Source organism: Talpa europaea (genome assembly GCF_964194135.1).
Source record: "Talpa europaea genome assembly, chromosome: 3".
NCBI lineage: Eukaryota > Metazoa > Chordata > Mammalia > Eulipotyphla > Talpidae > Talpa > Talpa europaea.
Window position 1 is genome coordinate 1,677,706 of NC_140069.1, and position 20,554 is coordinate 1,698,259.

Consider the following 20,554-nt stretch of genomic DNA (forward strand, 5'->3'; position numbering starts at 1 on the left):
GTGCTAGAGAAGGGCGCGGCGTCCGCTCTCTCCCCACACCGTGGTGGAGCCGACGCTTTTGTAAAATAAAAAGCAGCTACTGGGAGTGGGAAGTTTTCAAAAAGACCTGAACAAAGTACACGTCAATCCTTTTTCACGCTCAACTTCAACACGCCTGAAAATGACTCTCCCGTTTCTCCACGGACCTCTGACGACGCTCGCCTTCTGTTCCTGCCGCATGGCTGTCCCGACTGCCTGCGAGCGGCTGCTGCGGAGCCACCGCACTCCCGTGAGGTCAGCTGTTCCCAGGAGGAGGCTCTGTCCTCACTTGAAAAACAAGCTCTGAAGTCGCTTCATCAGTGACGTTTCCCAGACTCCTCTCCTAGATCAGAGGCAGCAGATAGCAGAGAGAAACTCCTGTTGCTGGGACTTGCCTCTGTCTGATTGCTGCCAGTAGCAGCCCCCCTGGCTGGGCTCTGCGGGGCTTGGGGGCCTCCTGCTTCTTCTCCACAGGCCCAGGCCCTGCGCAGGCGCACACAGCCTGGCCGACAGCAGCGTTCTGTGCGCGGCGCCAGCCGCCCCTGGGGGCCGGTGCCTGGAAGCCACTCCTGGGAAAGCGCTCTCGCAAACAGCCCGGCCCGCTGGCGCTGCCAGCAGCCTGCACCAGCGCCTCGCCCCGGTCAGGGCCTGTCTCCCGGTGGAGCTGCGTGAAGACCTGGCAGCCCGTTGCTTACTGGCATCCACGCCTGTGACACAGCGTCTCTGTGGTGCCGTGCTGCGCTGCAGACCGGGTTTCCATTTCATGGCGAGAAAGCCCTGTCTAAGCCTGCTCTGCGTTCTGGCAAAGGAATAAGTGTCTGAGCGTTAATTCTCCTCCTAGCAGACTGGTCCTGTGAACGAAGAGCACAGCGGGGGCGTTCAGAGCAGGGCAAGCCCTGGCCCCTCTCTGCAGCTCACCCCTGCGTTTCCTCCTCACGCCCTCCTCCGGCTGGGAAGGCCACTCGTAGTGGAGGAAACACACTCGAGTTGAGTCTTGAGCGTGAAGTCCAGAGCAGCAGCACCCCCAGAACCCAAAGGTGGCCGGAATCGGGTCTGTCCAGAGAACTACAAGCACGCGGCCCACCTGAGGGAGGACATTCTTTTTTTTTTTTTTTTTTAAGATTTTTTTTTTTTTATAGAGGCATGCTTTTTTTTATTTATTTGCTGGTTTGTTTGTTTTGTTTATACATGCACTGGGTACAGTCAGAAACACGGGAGGGTGAGAGAATTCACCAGAGCCAGAGCGGGGAGCAGAGCAGGCAGAAGGACCGAAGGACACTGCTGAGGGGAGCAGCGGGCGGCAGGAGAGGTCTGCGCGCCATGTGGGACCCTCCTCCGCTGGCCGGGGAGCAGCCGGGGATCGAACCGGCGCCGCAGAGGCCGCGGGCAGCTTCGCAACCCAGCGCTCAACCGCTGCGCCACCGGGGAGGCCCTGAGGGAGGACATTCTTTATGGAACTAACCCACGTGCCTGTGGACAGCAAAGAGATAAATACCCACCCAGTGGGAGGCCACGGCCACAGGGCAAGCCTCCAGCGGCACAGTCACAGGAGACTCAGAAACATGCAGACAGGCCAGGCTGCAGCAGCCAGACACAGAGCCAGGGGTAGCCTCGGCCGGGTCAGACAGTGCCAAGCCCACCGGCTGCCTCTCACGTCCTGCCCACAGGGTGCCCTGACGAATGTGCCTGCCCATAACGTGCTGAGCCGCAGGCTGGAGAGCCACCCTCTCGTCCCTCGGTTACATCGGCGAAAAAGCTAAAGGCATGGATCAGCTGCCCCAGAAAGTCTTTACGTCTGTGATACGTTTGTACAAGGTCTAAGTAAGAAATTGCTTCAGTTTATCTTTGATGTACTGTCTGCACATCTGGACTATGCTGTGAGGGCAGAAACTGGGGAACTTAGCTTTGCCGGCAGCAGAAGCAGGCCCCTGGCACCCTCACACGCCATGTCGGCTGTGGAGTGGGCCGGAGTCTCCCCGTCCACCGGGCCTGCTGGGCTTCATGCACATGGGCCTTTCCCGAAAGCACAGCTTCAGGGAGTGCCTGTGCATGGAGAGACGAATGTGAGCCGTTCCCCACGGCTCGTCCGGAACTGAAGGTGCCGCGTCAATCTGGCACCTGCTCTTCAAGCAAGTAGTGAACGTGAGTTTTTTTAAGTTAGTGAAATTCTCTCGCACACAGAGATGTTCGCCTGGGACTTGACTGGCCGCCCACCCTGTGCTGCCTCACATGAGCCCTCCCCCCTCAGCCACAGGTGCCGGGCAGCCAGGTGCCTGTGCAGCCTCACCTCTGACAGAGGCCTTCCTTCAGCGAGCCTGCCGGAGGACGTGTGGCATGCAGGTAGCTGTGCCCACACGACTTCCTCAGCAGCGTCTGTGGTGGGTGAGCTCCTCCGGGCAAGGATGTGAGTGCAGAGTTCACAGGCCTCATCTGGGCCGCTGGCTCACTGGAGGTGGCACGGGCACGCCTGTGCCCTGCCCTTGGGCTCAGTGTCCATGGTAAAGGGAATGGGCAGGGCCCCGGTGCAGCAATGCGTGGCGTTTTGTTGCAGGATTGGCCAGAGTTCAGGGGGCAGTGGGTGGTGTGAGGGCTGGCCAGATGCTCCCCTCCCTGGTGCCAGGGCTGACCAGGACAGCGGAGAAGTGTGTCGGCTTAACTCACCCGGGCATGTCACCAGCTCAGGCCTCTGGCTTGTAAGTCCATTCTTAGAACTGTCCCAGGGACTGTTCAGGGGGTACATCAGGTGGCACGTGAGGCATTCCTCCACGCCCGGCTACGCAGGCGAGCTTTAGAAAATGGCCCAGATGGTAGAACTGTTGATTTATTTGGCCAATCCCTGTTGGCTAGCGCCTCACTCTGCCTGTGTACGCGTGCACCTCCCCCATCACCTGAGGGCAAACCGCAGACGGGACGCAGATGTGGGTTCCCCGAGAGCAAGGCTGCCCTGCTGCACCACCACAGCCTGGTCACGGACACAGGAGCAGAGCGGCCTGTCCCTGTAGCCCATCCGCAGTGTCCTCTCCAGCCAGCCTCCCAGGCGCATGTGTCGTCTTGGTGGCCAGCTCTGCTTGACCTCTGGAAGCTCGGGTGGCTCCAGCCCCCTTGCTTTCTGACTAGAAGTTTGTTCCCTTTTGACTTCTGGCAGCCACTGATCTGTGCTCTGCTCACACTTGGCTGTTGTTTGGTTTTCAGAGCTCACAAGTCCAGTCAGGGTTTTTGTCTTCCTGCCTCTTGCTTATCAGTGCCAAGCCTCCACGTCCACCGTGCCATCCAGGTGGGCCTGGCCCTCCTCTGGCTGGATGGCACACCACTGTTGGGCAGCACGAGCGCCCAACCCGCTGCCCAGCCAGGATGAGCCGGCCTGTCTTGGTGGCTCACTGCCGTGGACGACGCAGTGGTGGCACAGCGGGGCCTCTCCACGCAGGAGACTGCTGGCCCACATGGGCCCCTTGCTCTGATGGCTGAGGACCCTGTGTTGTCCCCCATGGTAGCTGTCCCCGGGACGTCCCGCCAGCCTTGCACCAGGCCCCTCCTCGAGCCCTGGCCGGCCTCACTTCTCGGCTGTCAATGGGAGCCCCCCGCAGTGTGAGCTGCTTCCCAGGGGCTTTGCGTCTCCCTGGTGGTGGGTCATGTCCAGCCTTCTTCGTGTGCCTCTGGCCATCTGCGCATCTGGGAGGACACCTGTCAGACCCTGTGGCTCAGGGCCTGGGCAGGCGACGACCAGGCTTCAGCAGCTCAGAGGCCATGTCCTTGGATCACCCTTAGGGAAGGCAGGGGAAGGCAGAGACCTCGAGGGTCCCCGTCCTGGACAGGCACCCACCTTTACACGCTCACTGGGTCACTCCCTCCTTACCGCCATCCGTGTCCATGGGGGGCATCCCGCAGCTGCCCTGCACCTCCAGCCCACCCTGTGCCCTCGGGGGGGTCTCAGGAGTGGGAGGCAAGGCAGAGCCTGGGGTGCCGCAGTGGGTGTTTGGACTTGAGCAGCACAGACCAGGGCCGGACAGCCTGAACTGGGGACCCAGGCGTTGCCCAGCAGCCACAATGCAGAGATGGTCGAGGGCGGAGGCATGATACCAGGTTTGAAAGCTGGTGCTGGCGGGACACTTGGGCCGACAGTGGAGCTGGAAAGGCGGGAGCTGTGATGCATGCTCTCCACCAGCCTCCCAGCGAGCGGCCGATTGCAGCCTCGCAGGAGAGCCACGCTCAGTGTGCAGGGAAGCCATGGTTGTGGCTCCGCCACAGGGACTGGCACAGCGGAGAGGACGGCGTGTCCCTGAGAAGGGGCGTGCAGCCCGTGTGCCTGGGCGAAGGGGAGGCCTCTGTGCGCGACTCAGGAGAGCCCCTGGCAGCCGGCTCCTGCGGCCTGGAGGTGGAGCCTGCCTTGTCTTCTCTGGTACGAGCGAACTTGGCTTGCTCTTGTTCACATTCGCTCCGGAGGTCTGCTTCAGTTCTGTACTCTGGCTGCCTCTGGGAAGAGCTCGTGCCACTGCCCCTGAGTGCTGCTTTGGCAGGGCGGCCGAGGCCATGCAGGAAGTCCAGGCGTGGAACCACCTGCCATTCCCTCCCGGGTGGAGGGTCCAGAGACCAGCCCTCTCCGGTGCAGGCGGTGGCCAGGCAGCGTGAGGAGGGGGCTCCTCGGAGGCCTCAGCCCTGGGTTGTCACCACTGGTTCTGGCATCTCTGTGCCGCCGCACAGCTTGCAGCTCTTCTCTAGAAGACTGGTGTCGTCACCCAGATCTCGGGGGGTTCAAGCCAAGAGTGAAACTAGCTTTCTTTTCACCTCTAGAAGCCGGACGTGAGGCTCTCTCGAGGCAGCATCGAGGGCGGACCGGGGTCTGCAGGGCCCGGTAAGCGACACCGGGTCTCCCAGTTGCCCTGGCGAGGACCGGCGTTGCACGTCAGACGGCAGCCACGCTGTCCGGGGTTGGGAGTACGTGCCGTCTGGCCCAGGGGTGACGGGAATGTCATGCAGTTAAGACATCTGGCCACAGCCAGCCTTCGTGCCCGCATGTGGGGTTCTGGCCATCACCCATACGCCTCCGTCGTGAGCTGGGTGAATGTGTGCTGGCCGCGGAGAGGTGCGGTGACAGCCAGCACCCCACGCTCGCGCTGCACGGCTGTGCACTTCCGTGGTCGTATAGAACTTGCTCAAGCAAAAACCTTTTCTTCTGGGTGTCGTGAGGGAGGTGCCTGCGAGTCTCTTTGAAGAGCTCTTAGCATCATCTGAGTAAGCGCAAGCCTGCCAGGAGCATTCCCTGCTCCCAAGGGGAGTGGGCAAATTGTCCTCTTAGCACTTCCATCAGCAGGTGTCTGAGTAAAATAATTGCAGGTTACTCTAAGAGCCTAAGGACACCCCAGTGAACGGGAAAGTGTGCAGAGCAGGACCCCAGAAGGCGCCACCAGTTCTGCCCTAGACATGGTGGCGCGCCTGAGGTGGTGTCTTCCTGCGTTTCCGGGCACAGGCTGTGACCCTCCCGCCATGACGTTCTCTCTGTGCTGTGATCCAGCCCCCAGATCTGCCCTGGAGGGGGCATTGGTCTCCTGCCAGCCCAGAACCACCCCGCGTCCCTTCTCGCATGGGCACATCACCCCCACTTCTCACGCGGAGCCCTGTCCCTGCAGTGAAGCGGCTGTCGGGTGGCCAGCGGTCTCTCCCGAGTTGTTAAGAAGGGGGAGCGAGAATCGGATGAAAGTGACGCCCTTCAGGGGAGCAGCTGTGGCTGATAGGAACATGTCTCAGAGAAGCAGGGTCTGTGTGTCTGATCGTGGGCATCTCAAAGGTGCCCAGAAACCTGCATGACTGAATTAGTGCTGGGGGGCCATTTGGCACCCCTTTGTAAAACAGCCAGATCTGTGGTGTCATCTGCTCACCAGGCCAGGCCCATGTGGGGTGCTCAGAGCAGCAGGGAGTGCTCCCCAAGTCCTGTCCGGGTCCTCAGCACTCCTGCCTCGGGCGCCACTGCTGTCCATGTCCCCAATGCGTAAACCCAGGCCCCTGGGCACTGCTGCAGTGCCCTCCAGACACCGTCCAGGCGGGAGCCCAGTGGCTTTCCACTTGGGGGTGGGGTTCCATCCAGGGGCCACCCGTGGCCTTTGCTGGTTTCCCCCATCCTTTTTTTTTTTTTTTTTTAAGATTTACTTATTTATTTATACAAGAACCGGGGTAGAGGCCAGATGCACGGGAGGGTGGGAGGATTCACCAGAGACAGAGCGGGAAGCAGAGCAGGCAGACTGATGAAGTCCACTGCTGAGGGGAGCAGCAGGCGAGACAGGAGAGGTTTGCCACACCATGTGGGACCCTTGCCAGCTGGCCAGGATCGAACTGGCACTGCAGAGGCTGCGGGCAGCTTCACAGCACGGTGCTCAACTGCCTGAGCCACCAGGGGATGCCCTCCCCCATCCTTTCTTGAAGAGCCCTGTCCGGCCTGACCCACTGCCCTTCGCTCTCCGTCGTTGTAACACTCTTGCCTGGGGCTAGTCCCAGGCGTGCCCAGTGGAAAAGCTAAGCTGGGAAGCAGGGGAGCTGGCTGTGGGCACCGTCACTGCTGCTGGGCCAGGCCCTCTCTGTTTGCAGAGGAAGGGAAGCCATTTGGATTTTAAGCCTTACGCCAAGTTAGCAGCATGTCTGTTTGGTGATGGCCAGTCTTTGGTGAGTGTTGCCAGCCTCAGTTTACAAGTGGGAGCTGGTCGAGTGACTCCTCGCCAGAGAAGTGGCCGTCCTGCTCTGCCTCCCAGAACAGGCCTGTAACTGCCCACAGAGTGCACTCTGCACGCCTTCTTGAGTTGATCCAGAATGTTCTGAAAAAGGATTTCCTGGTTAATTGAACTTTCTTGTTGGCCAAGTATCAACCAAAAAGGTCTTTGTGTTTAAACCTTCTTAGTGTTTGCGTCAGTGCTGGACAGCGACTGGCCGTGTCTGTGTGAGATCTGGGCTGAGTCTCCCACACTGCCCTCCGTCTCCTCCGCCCTCACACGCTCAGCTACTAGGCTGGCCCCTGCGGGGGTCTTCTCCCAAATGCCTGCACAGCCTCCCCAGGCATGTCTGTGCTCAAAGACCCTGGACTCAGAGGCCTGACCATCCTTAGAAGGACCTTCCCCAACTGCTCACCCTCCCCTCCTTCCTCCCATATACTACCCCCCTCCGCCCTTGCTGCCACCACATGTCTCCTGCCTGTGCTCCTCCCTGCCCTGCCACCTCAAGTTGTGGGCCGTCCAGCCCTCCTCCCTTGCACCCTGCCCCAGCACCCCTGGAGCGTTCCTGGCAGCTGCGTCCAGGAGAGGGCACTGGAGCCCCAGCTCCCATCATGTGCGCCCCGGGTATAGGTCTCTTTTCAGTACAAAGGAAGTGCATTTTTAAACCAGCTGATTACTTATAAATGGAAAAAGTCTCTTCTCAAAAGAGGGGTGTGGCTCAGACAGGGTTTCCGCTAGGTCTTCCTCCTGGGCGCTTGTTAAGCTGCACCAGAAGGCCCAGCCACCTCGCCCCTCCCTGGGGCATGCAGTTGGCTTCTGGGCCGCCACAGGACGTGCTGCAGGCCTGGTGCCAGGTCTTGGTGGTAGAAACGACCCAATGCTAGGAGCCCCTCCTCGTGATCTGTGTTCTTGATGCACCCTTGTGGGGGCTGGGGGCCGGGGTGGTGTCCTGACACAGGCTGCCATCGCCCAGCCCTGTGCCTCACCTGCCCGGCCCACCCCACCCTGTGGTACCCTTGCTGTTTGCTCCCCCCACTCCCAGCTGAGGCCTCGACGGCTGGGGCTCAGGGGGCACTGGGGAGGGTGGGGGCTGGAAAGTCCTGTCCCCTGGGCTTGCAGTATGCTGACTGAGCTTTCCTCTCCACAGACCGGGAACCAGCACATCTACCAGCCTGTGGGCAAACCAGGTGAGTGAAGAAGCAAACATTTCTCAAGACGCTTGTCTGGAGGAGCGCGTTCTCATGTGCTAGTTTCTTCGTGGGGGGGGGGGGGGGATGCGCCCGGGGCTCCTAACCCTCCTCCTGCACAGACCGCAGCCTGGGTCGCCACTCAGCTGAGGTCAGTGTCTGGAGAGCAGAGCTCACTGCTGTGATGCCCCAGGCTGGGGACTGCGCTGCTGACTCCAGCCCCCGTCCACTGCCCATTTGGGGGCTGTGTTCACCCCGCCAAGTGCAGACCCTGACAGACTCGCTCCCTTTACCAGACCCTGCAGCTCCACCGAAGAAGCCGCCGCGCCCTGGAGCCCCTGGCCACCTGGGCAGCCTGGCCAGTCTTGGCAGTCCCGGGGACAGCTACAACGAGGGCGTCAAGGTGGGCGTCTGACCTGGCCGGTCCCGGTTTGTGGTGGTGATGTGGGACGGGAGGGGAGGGGTGGGGTGGCACCACAGGGCCAGGCTCCAAACGCCCCAAGGGCCTTGTGGAAAGCACGCCTCTCTCTTGGGATTGTCTCCAAGGCCTTTGCCGCTCCCCTTCCTAAATGCAGGGCCCCTCAGATGTGTGTTTGGAAGTGTGCCCCTTGGCTTCAGGTCTAGAAATCAGCTGGGCCAGGTGCCGGGCCTGCCCCCAACGCCAGGCGTCTGAGCTGCCCACTCCTCCTGTGCTGCTGAGTCCCCCATGACAGCAGCGTGTGCTGGGGGGCGAGGCCCCAGGCGAGAGCTGGCTGCCAGGCCATGCCAGGCTCTGTCCTGAGGCAGTGGAGACCAAGGGCCTGCTCACCTGCTCTCTCCAGCTGCCCTTGGGGCGACTCACCTCTCAAGTCCGTTGCCTAACTCTGGTGCATGTTCATGTCCTAACATCTAAATCCGGGTGTGCTGGGGTGGTAAGCAACCCCTTTCTCTCTCAGTGGGCCTGGGGAGCAGGCACCTCTTACAGAGAGGGCTCCCTAGGGTCCGGCCCCTGTGGTGCCAGGTGAAAACAAGCCCTGCCCGTGGCCCCCTCCTGGACCCTGACGGGCCCTCCCCAGGGCTTCAGAGCCACAGGTCTGCCTCCCAGGATTGGCATGGTCTCGTTTTCCCCATCTTTCCTCTGAAATGGCCAGGGCCACAGGCTAACGGGCGTGTCCATGTGGCCTGGTGGCCAGGTGGCACTTGGCCGTCACGTGCTGTGGGCCTTTGGTTCCTGGTCGCAGTGGCCTGTTGGCGTCAGGTAGGCCAAGGGAGAGAATATGTCATTTCACGCCTGTGGCCTGCAGGGCATGGCCAGGGCGTGAGGGGCTGTGGGCTGTGACCCAAGTACCAGCAGGCCAGAGGTGCCAGGGAGCCCCGCCAGGGCCCACACTGGTGCCCGGGAGGAGTGGCAGAGGACACCCCTTCCTGGGATGCTGTCTTGATCAGTGTTAGAAAGGAAAGGGGAAATTAGGTTACGGAACCTTTCTCATTTTCAGAAGACACAATAGTTGACTTTCCAAAATGCATTTTTTGCAGTGAAAAGCCGACTCTAGGGGTAGATGAGACACCAGCTCAGCGTTCTGCCATGTCTCCAGCTGCCAGAGTTGGGTTCCCAGGCTGAGACGTACCTGGGTGCAGGGAAACAGGACATCATGCGCAGTAGAGGGCGGGTGGAGACTTCTCAGCACTAAGTGTGAAGTGCACATCTGTGTCTTCGCTCCCCCTTGGTTTGGTGGCAGTTATCCAATCCAGCCCGAAAGAGGAACGTCATTTGGGCACAGAAGTGCTTGCCTACACTCTGTGAAGCTGGGTCACGCATCAGATGACGTGAGCCAGAGCCAGCCTGCTTTCCCCTTGGCTTTAGGTCTGTTCTGAATGGCCGACCCCCCAGTGGCTGGGGTTCACTGTGCCCAGGGGTGGTCCCCCTAACTTCCCACGTAGGGGTCTCAGGGTTGTCATGCTCCAAAGACTGGGAAGCCGCAGCTGCCGCCTCCGGTCCCCACTCCGTCCCTGTGAGTGGGCCCTGGAAGCACAGCGGCAGCATCTGTGACAAGAACTGGCCAGAGGGAGGGCATAGATGACAGAAGATTTAGGCAGGGTGGAGAAAGCACCCTGAGCCTGGAGTGCCAGCACCCTCCCTCCGCCCTCAGGGAGCCCCGGCGCTGACGCTGCATTCGTGGTCCTTGGTGCTGGGGAGGGCCCCAGGGGGGCTGCCTCTTTAGCACCCAGGAGGGAGTGGTGTGGAGGGCGGCTCCACTTACTCCAGGGCATGCTGTCGTGGACAGTGCTCAGGAAAGGACACCTCCCTTTTCCCTAGTTTACCTCATTGCTGTTCAGTTGTGGTGGGGTAGCCTGGTTTAAGCTGCAGGGCAGGAGGGGGAAGTATCAATAAACTTCTGAGTTTAAAGCAAAGGAAATTAGCCTCCATGGTGGCACCGGGGTTGAGCACAGCGCTGTGAAGCTGTCTGCAGCCTCTGCAGCGCGGGTTTGATCCCCGGCCGGCCAGGGAGCAACACACATGGCGCGGCAGACCCTTCCTGTTTTGCCTGCTGCTCCCCTCAGCAGTAGATTTCAGTCAATCTGCCTGTTCTGCTCCCCGCTCTCTCTGGTGAATCCTCTCACCCTCCCGCGCCTCTGGCCTGTACCCCAGTTCTTGTATGCACAATAAATAAATCTTTTTAAAAAAATAAAGCAAAGGAACTAAACCACAAAATTAGGGTTTTTTTCCCAAAGATTTATTTTTATTTATGCATGCAAGAACTGGGGTACAGGCCAGAGGTGCAGGGAGTGAGAGGATTCACCAGAAACAGAGCAGGGAGCAGAACAGGCAGACTTAACTGAAATCCACTGCTGAGGGGAGCAGCAGGGAGACAGGAGAGGTCTGCCGCACCATGTGGGTAGCTCCCTGGCCCGGGATGAACTCGCGCTACAGTGACTGCTGATAGCTTGATAGCGCTGAGACTTAACCCCTGCGCCACCAGGGAGACCCACAGAATTAGTTTTTTAAAAGCTTTTACTGAGTTTTATTTTTAAAATCAGCCCCCACGTTTGCAAGCCCAGCCCCAGCCCAGGCCCACTGGCAGGACATCGGCACATATAGTGTGGCCCCAGGCCTCCACCCGGCGCTGCCCTCACCCACCCCGGCTCGTCCGCCGCGTCTTGCTCTCTGGAGACCCTGCCCTGTGTCTCGCTTGGCTGCCAGGTCGCTGCCCCAGCTTTGCATGTTCCCTCGCACACGGTGGCTTGGGGCCACGCAGGCCCTGCGTGGCGAGCGGCGCTAACAGGCAGCCTCAGAGGCCACTTCAGCTCTGCGTATGTTTTGATGGGGGACTTGTCTGCTGCCTTTATTAATATTGTTTTTCTTTTTTCCTTTTTTCTGATAAATTTTTTTAACTTTTCCTCACCTTCCGCTCGACACTAGCCGTGGAGGGTAAGCACATGGTGTCTGTGTGTCTGTCCCGCTCTTGATCACCCCCAGCGCTCTGCTCTGCATGTGGCTCTGGGCGGGAAATCGGGAGGCCTTGAGGGTGCTGTTGCTCAGTCTATCCCCAAAACAGCGTCTTATCGCCAGAGGACAGGCCCTGAGCTCCTGCGGCTGATTGACCCCTCCTGTCCTTCCCTCCCATGCCCAGACGTGGAACACCCACGTTCCAGGCTACCTGGCAAGGCCAGTCAGGCCTCAGAAATGGGCTGAGCACCGGCAGCAGGCCGCAGCCGGCCTGGATCGTGGGTGGTGTCCATCTGGTCCCAGGTGGCATCTGTACCTGCACTCCTTGCTGAGGGCCCAGAGCTGGCCCCTGACAGGCCCCAGACGTGCAGCTTCGCTTCAGAGGCTCACGATTCCGCCAGGGAGCAGGTGCCCACACTGTGCTGCAGCGAGACGCAGACACAGCTAAGTGGAGATTCCCAATCTGGATGTTCTTGGCCCCTCAGCCAACTTTCCCCAAACCCTCAGATACAAGACACATATCCTTTCTCTCTCGGTGGATGATTTGGGGAGACATTGAATCACTCTCTGAAAGAATCTGGGGCTCTTAGTTTAGTGCGTGATTCCCGCTCTTTTCCTTTAACTGAGCTCAGAGTTGGAGACAATTAGGTCCTCGTTTGTCTGTCACGTGGCTGAGTCTTGATACTGTCATCCTCCAACTGAGCTGCCCTGGCAGCGGGCCATGACCTGCTCTGATCTCGGATTAAAGAGCCACTGGCTTAGTGCAGGGCACACTCCCCCTGGTGGGCAGCGGGTGACGCCTTGTGTGTTGGCAGCTGCAGCCCCAGGAGATCAGCCCCCCGCCCACCGCCAACCTGGACCGCTCCAACGACAGGGTGTACGAGAATGTCACGGGCCTGGTGAAGGCCGTCATTGAGATGTCCAGTAAGATCCAGCCGGCGCCACCAGAGGAGTACGTGCCCATGGTGAAGGTGAGGCCCACCTCCGCGCGCGCGCACACGCGAGACCATGCCTGCTGGGCAGGGTGCAGCAGCCGCCCTGGAGCTGCCTGTGAGGTCCCGACAAGGTGGGTGGGTCGCCTGGGGGGCATCCCGGAGGGCAGGCGGGTCTGTGCTCCTCTTGTGAGCCGAGGGGGCATTGGGTGTGCACTGCCTTTCCCCTGATGGGGGCCGAGGACCCCCTGGAGGAGAGTGCTGTGGGCTGGCCTGTCCAGTTACTCACAGGTAGTGCAGGTCGTGAGAGGTGGTCCAGCAGGTCGTGACAGCTCAGGGTAGATGCTGGGCTCCAGAAGTGGTGGCATTTTGTTGGGAGGCGCCCTGCAGTTCCCGGGGCGCTGTTGAGCTTTACCCTTCAGGGCTCTGCAATGGCGTAAGAGTAGCCGTGCTTGGTGCATGCAGGGCTCCACGGCTCATTGCAAAGCTCTTTCCAGCCTGCGCAGCTGCGCTGCCCCCGCGGACACTAGCGCCCTCCCCGGGCCACAGCGCCGCGCACCCTGTCAAGCTTACCTTCCTAGTGCTTCTCCCGAGATGGTGCTGAGCAGAGGGTCTGGCTTCTCCGCATCGGGGCGCATCTCTCAGTCCCCTCCTCTGAGGCCAGGTCCTCACCGTGTGGGTGGGCTTGGCCTGCTTTGCCCATCACCCACTGATGGACCTGGGCAGCCCCACCCTGCGCCTCTGAACAAGGCCCCCGTGGGTGTGGGCGGAGGACTGCTAGACCTGCTCTCCGTCCTGGGTGTGGACTCAGCAGTGAGTAGCAGGCCACGCGGTGCTTCTCTCCTTCTTGGGGACACACCACGCTGTGCCCGTAGCGGCAGCCCAGCGTGTGCGGACCCCAGGGCTCCGGTCCTCACCAGCACTTGTCCCTTCTGGCCTGTGTGGGGCTGCAGCCCTGCTGCAGTGTCTGGTTTCCCTGGTCGTCTGCCACCGGAGCTCCGTGGGGCCGGGACCCCTGTGTTTCCCCTTGGAGAAATGCCCCTTTTTAACGGGGGCGTTGGTTTTCTGGTCCTGGGGGCGGTTGGTTTTCTGCCACTGGGGTGGAAAGGACATAAAATCCCTACAGCTGCCGGGAAAGACCGGCACTTCCTGCACTGACCCGGGCCCATCTCCTCCCCCAGGAAGTCGGCTTGGCCCTGAGGACGCTACTGGCCACTGTGGATGAGACCGTCCCTGCCCTGCCAGCCAGCACTCACCGAGAGGTAGGATGCGGTGTGGCCTGAGGACACTGGGTGTCGGGGTCCCACCTCTGTCCCAACCCAGCAGCACCCAGGGAGGGGCTTGGGGGCGCTCGCAGGCTTCTCACCGCCACCCCCCCCCCCCAGCAGCCACATCTGAGAAGTCCTTTTAAATTAATAGACATGTTTTAACATTTTATTGACCAATCAATGCTCCCCCCCAAATTCTGTCTCCCAGGAGCAGTCATCATTTCTGCCAATTTTGGGCCATTTTGCTTCATTTTTATGACAAATTCAAGGCCACACCTGCATGTTTTGCAGCGGGCACTGTGGCTGTGTGCCGCCCGGGCCCCGGGCCCCCTGTGGCCTCCAGTGCCACCACTTTTCTTCCTCTCCCGAGTGCCAGCCCCCGGGCTCTGTCTCTCTCATCAGCACAGCACCAGACCCCAGAGCCGGTCCCGCCTTGCGTGTTCCGACACCTGCTCGTGTCCATCGGTGCCTCACGCGCGTGTTTCGGAACCGTTGGAGGCGGGCCTGTGCCGTGCCCTTGCCCTCAGCCGTGGTCTGCGTCTGCTCTTCACGGCCCGTCTCCAGCCGCAGCTGTCTCTCCGCAGCATGCTTGCCGTCGTGGTGTGCTTCTGCGGCTGCAGCCGCCTGGCGCCCGGTCCCTGCCGCAGCCACGTCCTCCCTGCCTGCCTGTCTCACGGCACTGACGCCCACAGAAGCTGGGCCGGCCCCAGGGACATGCTCCTCCCGTTGAGTGGAGGGACATCCTGTAAAGGGGCTGCTCCTTCCTGGCTGGACGGGGTGATATTGGGTCCTCCTTGGGGTGTCCTTCCCACAGGCACCCCTGTCCTGCAGGTGCTGAGCCGGTGGGTCCTCTGAGCGGCATCGACTCACCTGCCACTCAAAGCACTGCTGACGTTTGCACAGACTCCGTGGCCCAGCCGCCTGGGGGAGGGCTGGCTTTTCTGCTTTGCTGGGGCCCTGCTGTTTTCCACAACATGTGAAAGTGGTGCCAATAAGCAGAGAAACCCCATACGCTGGGCAGAGGCAGGAACTGGCTTCCTGACCTCTTCCAAAGCCCAACTAGCTTAAGCCTGAGAGAGCCTCTGCAGCTGCCTGGCCCCTCTCTCCTTGCTGCCTAGATCTTTCAATTATTACTTTAAAAGAAGAGGAGGAGCCTGCCATAGGGCCTACTCCTTCCACCACCCTCTGTGCCAGGCGGTCCCAGAAGAGCAGCCCTTCCCATGCTGCCGTCACTGCCCAGGGGGCGCAGGGCCAGCCCAGCCCTGACCCCGCAGGAGACACGCACCAGCTGGGCCCCCTGCCTCCTCACTCGTGGCTCTCCGGCCACAGCCCCCTGCACTGGCCTTTCTTACAGGCCACGGGCTCTCAGTGCTCAGTCATTGTGAGAAGGGCCAGTGGCCTGTCACCGCTGATGGAGCGCACACGTGGATGGTCCACAAAGGATGGCCCTGAGACCCCCGAGCCCAGCGTCAGCCCTGTCCTGTCGCATCTTGGGGGGGAGCGCCTCCTGCCATCCTCGTGCCCCGACAGCTGGGGAGGCGTGAGCTGGTTGTCAGCAGGCCACCTTCTGTCCTGCTGTCCGTGCCGGCCACAGAGGCCAGGGCTGGGTGATTCTCTTTAGAAACTTTGCCAGCCACTTCACAGGTTAGTAAAGCTGAAGCGACGAGCGTGACGACTGCCGGGGGCCTCTAAGTTTTCCCTTCCTCCTGTCTGGGGAACATTTGTTGAAGGGAAGAAGGTCCTGGAGGCCCAGAGCGAGGCACACAGAGACCCCCCTCACCGGTCTCTTGTCTTCCAGATTGAGATGGCCCAGAAGCTGCTCAACTCCGACTTGGGCGAGCTCATCAACAAGATGAAACTGGCCCAGCAGTACGTGATGACCAGCCTGCAGCAGGAGTACAAGAAGCAGATGCTGACTGCCGCCCACGCCCTGGCCGTGGACGCCAAAAACTTACTCGACGTCATTGACCAAGCAAGACTGAAAATGCTTGGGCAGACGAGGCCGCACTGAGCCTGCGCGTGCCCTCGGCCGAGGGTGCTCTCCAGTGTCCACCAGCAGCGGGGGCCGCTGTCCTGGCCCAGCACCTCGAGCGCCACCTCCGACGGTGGCCGCTGAAACTCCGCTCTCCTAAGTGCAACCACGTTCTGATTTGGGTTCGTTTTTTGTTTCGATTTTTGTCTAATCACCATGTCCAGAAGAGTCCGGGATCCAGAGTGGCGCTTTCTGAGACTGGGAGTTGTGGCGCCGAGCCAGGCTCACGGGACCATGTGCACGGGCCGGGTCCTGCCCACGCAGCTGCGTGTCGAGGAAGAGCAGGCGCCATGGAGGCCCGAGACCAGGGCGGAGGCCTCTGCCCCGCCGGGTGGGAGCCGCGCCCGCCCCTGCAGCTGCAGCTCGCAGATGCCACTTTGCAGAGAATGTAGAAGTTCTCCGTTGGAGACGGGGGTCGTGTCCGAAAAGCGCTGCAGCCCTTGCGGCTCTCCTGCCTCCGCCGCTGCAGCGGGTGAGGCTCCTGCAGCTGCTGTAGCTCACACTAAACTTGGTCTTTTCACCGGAATAATGTGCCAGTTTTTGTAGCAACATTGTTTCTCTTGGAAGCAGAAATGCTTTGTACCAGAGCAACTCCGGCTGCACTGAGAAGAAGCTCCCAGACCACCGTTTCCGTTTTTATATAATTTATAAAGAAGATTAAAGCCATGCTGACTTCCAGCCTCGGAGCTAACTGCCCTTCGCCGCGTCTCTCTTCCCGGGGAAGGGCCAGCAGAGCGGGCCTGGTTTTCTTCCGATGTCCAGTTACACCATCCATTCTGTTCAATAATTCTGAAAACTCTACCCTCCCTTTAGTTTGTTGGGGGATATAAATTATTCTCAGGAAGAATATAATGACCTGTACAGCTACTTTGACCTATTAAAAAGGTGTTACAGTGACTGCCGTGTGCCAGCCTTTCTTTGGTTGTTCAGACCGTTCAGAATGTTTCAGGGCCTCCCGGGTGGTGCAAGGGGTTGAGTCTCAGTGCCGTGGCGCTGTCTACAGCCTCTGCAGCGCGGGTGCCAGCCAGGGAGCTACCCGCAGGGCGCGCAGACCTCTCCTGTCTCCCCGCTGCTCCCCTCCACAGTGTATCAGTGGATCCGCCTGTTCTGTTCCCTGCTCTGTCTCTGGGGAATCCTCTCAACCCCCACGCCTCTGGCCTGCACCCCAGTTCTTGTATGCATAAATAAATAAATCTTTAAAAAAGAAAAGAAAACTCTAAAACGCCACAAAAGCTCTGAAAGGCGGCCAGCGGGATCAGCCATGGAGAGGTGGACGTGGAGGAAACAGGGTGTGCAGCGGCTGCCGCCCAGCGCACCCAAGAGTGGTCAGTGGAACCGGCCGGCCGGTGAGGCGCAGACGCGCCCATGCCTGTGATGTCCTGCTGTGGGGTGCGGCCACGTCGGGGGCGGGGGGCCAGTGATGGCCCCGTCCGCACAGCAGCCCCTTGGCCCACCTGGCTTGTCCTTGAGGCGACTTGCAGAGTCCATGGGCAGCGGCTGGCCGCAGGCTCCCCCAGTCCTGAGAGGGGGGACCCCGCGGCCGCCCTCCGTCGCCCCCAGGCCCAGCTTGGGGAGTGGGTGGCTGCCCGCAGGAGGGCAGGGTGTGGGCTCGGGTCAGGCTGACCGCCCAGGACGCCCCGCTCGGGGGATGGAGGGCGTAGGGAGCAGGGGTGTCGGGAGCTGTGCCAGGGAAAGGTGGTTTCCCTTCAGATCCTGTTTATTGGCGAATTGCAGGCAAGTGAGTCCTTGGGGACCAGAAGCCAGTTGGTGCCGCCAAGGCTGAGGGGGGTGAGGGGAGCTGCTTAATGGGCACGAGGTTTCCGTTTGGGGTGAAGGGAAAGTCCCGGAGCCGCGCCATGCCAAGGACGCTGCAGGTGGTGAAGATGGCGAACGGCGCGTCACGTTGATTTGCCGCAGCGGGCAAGGGAAGGGCTGCCGAAGCCCGACTTCTCCTGGCCTCTCAGCAGCGTCCCGACGGCCCGCCCTCGGCTTCGCGCCCGGGGGGGCACGGCGGCAGGCGGCAGGTGACCGCAGACTCGGGCGCCCGTCCCCGCCCCAGCCGGCTGTCCCCGCCACCGGAGAGGGCTCTGTGGGTGCCCACTCCACGGGGTTCCCCGCCAAGACCACCGCTCCCCTCCTGGCCCCTGACATTGTGAGGAAACCAGAACCCGGTCTCCCTGCGACTCCCCATCTCAGCCCCTCTAACCGGCCGCGCTCCCTGCAAGACTAGCCCCGAGCGAGCGTGAGCCCCACCTCGCGGCACGGAGGGCGCGGCCAGTGTCCGGCTTCTGACCCATTGGCCTTCAAGTGGAAATGGCAGCAAGGGAGGGACAGCGATTGTGAGGCCTGGTGGCGGCCCCTCCCGGAGCCGGGGCTCCCCGACAGGAGGTCAGGGGCTGGGATGGCCCTCCTGGGTTCCGTGAGGAGCCTGCGGATGGACGGGGAGCGGGGCCAGCCCTGGCTTCACCCTGCCTCGCCTGGCCCACGCCGCCCTCACCCGTCTCCACAGACAGGCAGGGTCGGCTAACCTGCGACACCGCCCGGGTGTCCAGGTGGGGCAGGCCGGGCGTGCGACTCGCCTGTCTCTTCAAACCACCCTTGAAAAGGAAAGACCACCCTTAGCTCGTTGGCTCCCCGTGTGGGTCTTAAAATATAAATCAGGGCCTCCCTGGGGCGCAGGGGTCAAGTCTTACACCGTGGAGCTGTCCACAGCCACTGCGGCCTGAGTCCCATCCCCGGCCAGGGAGCTGCCCACGGGCGCAGCAGACCCTTCCTGTCTCCCCGCTGCGCCCCTCAGTGTGTGTCAGTGGATCCACCTGTTCTGCTCCCCACTCTGTCTCTGGGGAGTCCTCTCCCCCCTGCACCTCTGGCCCGCACCCCAGCTCTTGTCTGCGTAAGAAGCCGTATGGTGAGGGTTAGCAAGACGGAGTCATTTCCGAGCCTTGTACTTGGCTCTTCCTGAGTTGATCTGAAAAGTCAAAACTCAGCAGTCGACCGTGCACGCGCCTTTCCCCAGGGGGTCGGCTGTGGCCTGCCACAGGGTGTTCTGTAGCTGCTGGCCGGTGTGTTGGGGTTTTTCTTGTTCTTGCAACATATTATTAAACAGATACATTAATTACATTAGATTTTTATCAATTCAGTCTTGACTGCTCTTAGTCATCTATTTCACAAAGTGCTCGCCTTCGTTTGTCCTCAGTGGCTTCTAGAATAATAGTGCCGGGAATCTGTATCAGCGTTTGGTGGAAGACGAAGTCCCCATCCGACAGAAGTGAGTCCGTGGTGTCTGACCAGCACTGGCCGCGAATCAGCGCGTAAGCCGCCTCCCCGCGACTGAGCGAGCTGGCAGCGCCAAGAGCTTGACAAAATGCATTCAAAGAAATGATAAAAACTTTCATTTCAGAAACACGTTATCACAGAGCCACGAATGAGCCAACACCTGCACACCCCAGCGCCACGGAGCGCCCCAAGTGAGCCCCCGGCCTCCAGGAGCGCCCCGGCTGACCCCCCAGCCTCCAGAAGTGCAGGGCAGAGCTGGCTCTGGGCACCCCCCACCACGCGTCCCAGCGAAGAACCCTCTCTGGCCCGCGGCACCTCCCTGCAGCTCTACACTCAGCTGGGGGGCGTCATCTAGTCTTGTTCTTTTTTCAAGATATTTTCCTCTGGGTTCTTCTAACTCGCTTGCCATTTTATATGAGCTTGAGACACAGTTTGTCCATTTCCATCTTTTAAAAGGCCCTGGGCGGGCGGGCCTACGCCAGAGCTGGGGCTGTGTCCTGAACCCAGGGTGAGCATCCGGTACCCTGCCTGCGCCCATGCTCCTAGGGTCATCAGCTACTTTTGAGGGCCACGTGATGTCCACTTCTTGGCTTTCCTCTCCCTGAAGGAGGAGCTAATTGATGGTCAGCAGCAGATCACCACCACTGTGCCACCCGTGAGCGCGGCTGTCAGCCTGCAACACCGGCAGGGTCGTCCAGGCCCTGCTGCCCTGGCTGATGGAAAAAGCCCTTTCCCCTCTTTAAGATAAGCATCGCGGGCCTCCCCTGGTGGCGCAGGCGGTTGAGCGCCGTGCTGTGAAGCTGTCCGCAGCCTCTGCGATGCCGGTTCGATCCCAGCTGGCTGGCGAGGGTCCCACATGGCGCAGCAGACCTCTCCTGTCTCCCCGCTGCTCCCCTCAGCAGTGTACCTCGTCAGTCTGCCTGTTTTGCTCCCCGCTCTGGCTCTGGTGAATCCTCTCACCCTCCCACAAATACGGCCTGTACCCCGGTTCTTGTATAAATAAATAAATCTTTTTAAAAAAAGATACGCATTGCCCACAAGATTATTCATAATGATTATGGCTCACAAATATTCCTAATTTGTAGTATTTTGTGTGTTTTCATCCAATCTGAACTGATCATTGTAATGATAAATCCAGAATTGCTTCTACACTAAAGCCTCACAGGAAATAAAACCAATATATTTCACTATAATGCGTGTTTCATTAGACATTGTCATTATAGAAAAGTATGCAGAGGTCAATGAGACTTTCAGATTTAAAATATTGTCTGCGGGGCCCCCCTGGTGGCGCAGGGGACAAGTCTCAGCACTATGAAGCTATCAGCAGCCACTGCAGCCTGAGTGCGATGCCTGGCCACGGAGCTGCCCACAGGGCGTAGCAGGCCTCTCCCGTCTCCCCGCCGCTCCCCTCAGCAGTGTACTTCGGGTGATCTGTCTGTTCTGCTCCCCCGAATCTGGTGAATCCTCTCACCACACACACCTCTGGCCTGTACCCCTGTTGTATGCACACATAAATAAATCTTTAAAAATAAATGAAATAATTATTCTTATCTGTGGAAGAATTACGTGGAATTTGGGTTCTGAGAGTATGAGAAAGATGTCAGGTCCCCCAATGTGAACAGGGAGGGTGCGCGTGTGCTGTCATCACTGGGTTGTGTTGGATATCAGATCGATATGGTATTTATATTCCATCTGGTTACATTTTTGAAAGTGATATGA

General features: G+C 60.2%; 1 protein-coding gene across 1 annotated transcript in view; it reads left to right on the forward strand.

The window, feature by feature from the left end:
• The window catches only part of PTK2 (protein tyrosine kinase 2), a gene marked incomplete at both ends in the record, with an annotated part of 128,773 nt that extends 113,235 nt beyond the window's left edge, over positions 1 to 15,538 (forward strand). Inside the window, 8 exon segments of the mRNA XM_084229832.1 lie at positions 4,807 to 4,838; positions 4,840 to 4,867; positions 7,861 to 7,900; positions 8,197 to 8,303; positions 11,301 to 11,309; positions 12,143 to 12,298; positions 13,441 to 13,521; positions 15,326 to 15,538. Of these exon segments, the coding sequence (XP_084085958.1) occupies positions 4,807 to 4,838; positions 4,840 to 4,867; positions 7,861 to 7,900; positions 8,197 to 8,303; positions 11,301 to 11,309; positions 12,143 to 12,298; positions 13,441 to 13,521; positions 15,326 to 15,538 (666 nt within the window).
• Positions 15,539 to 20,554: the final 5,016 nt, after the last annotated feature.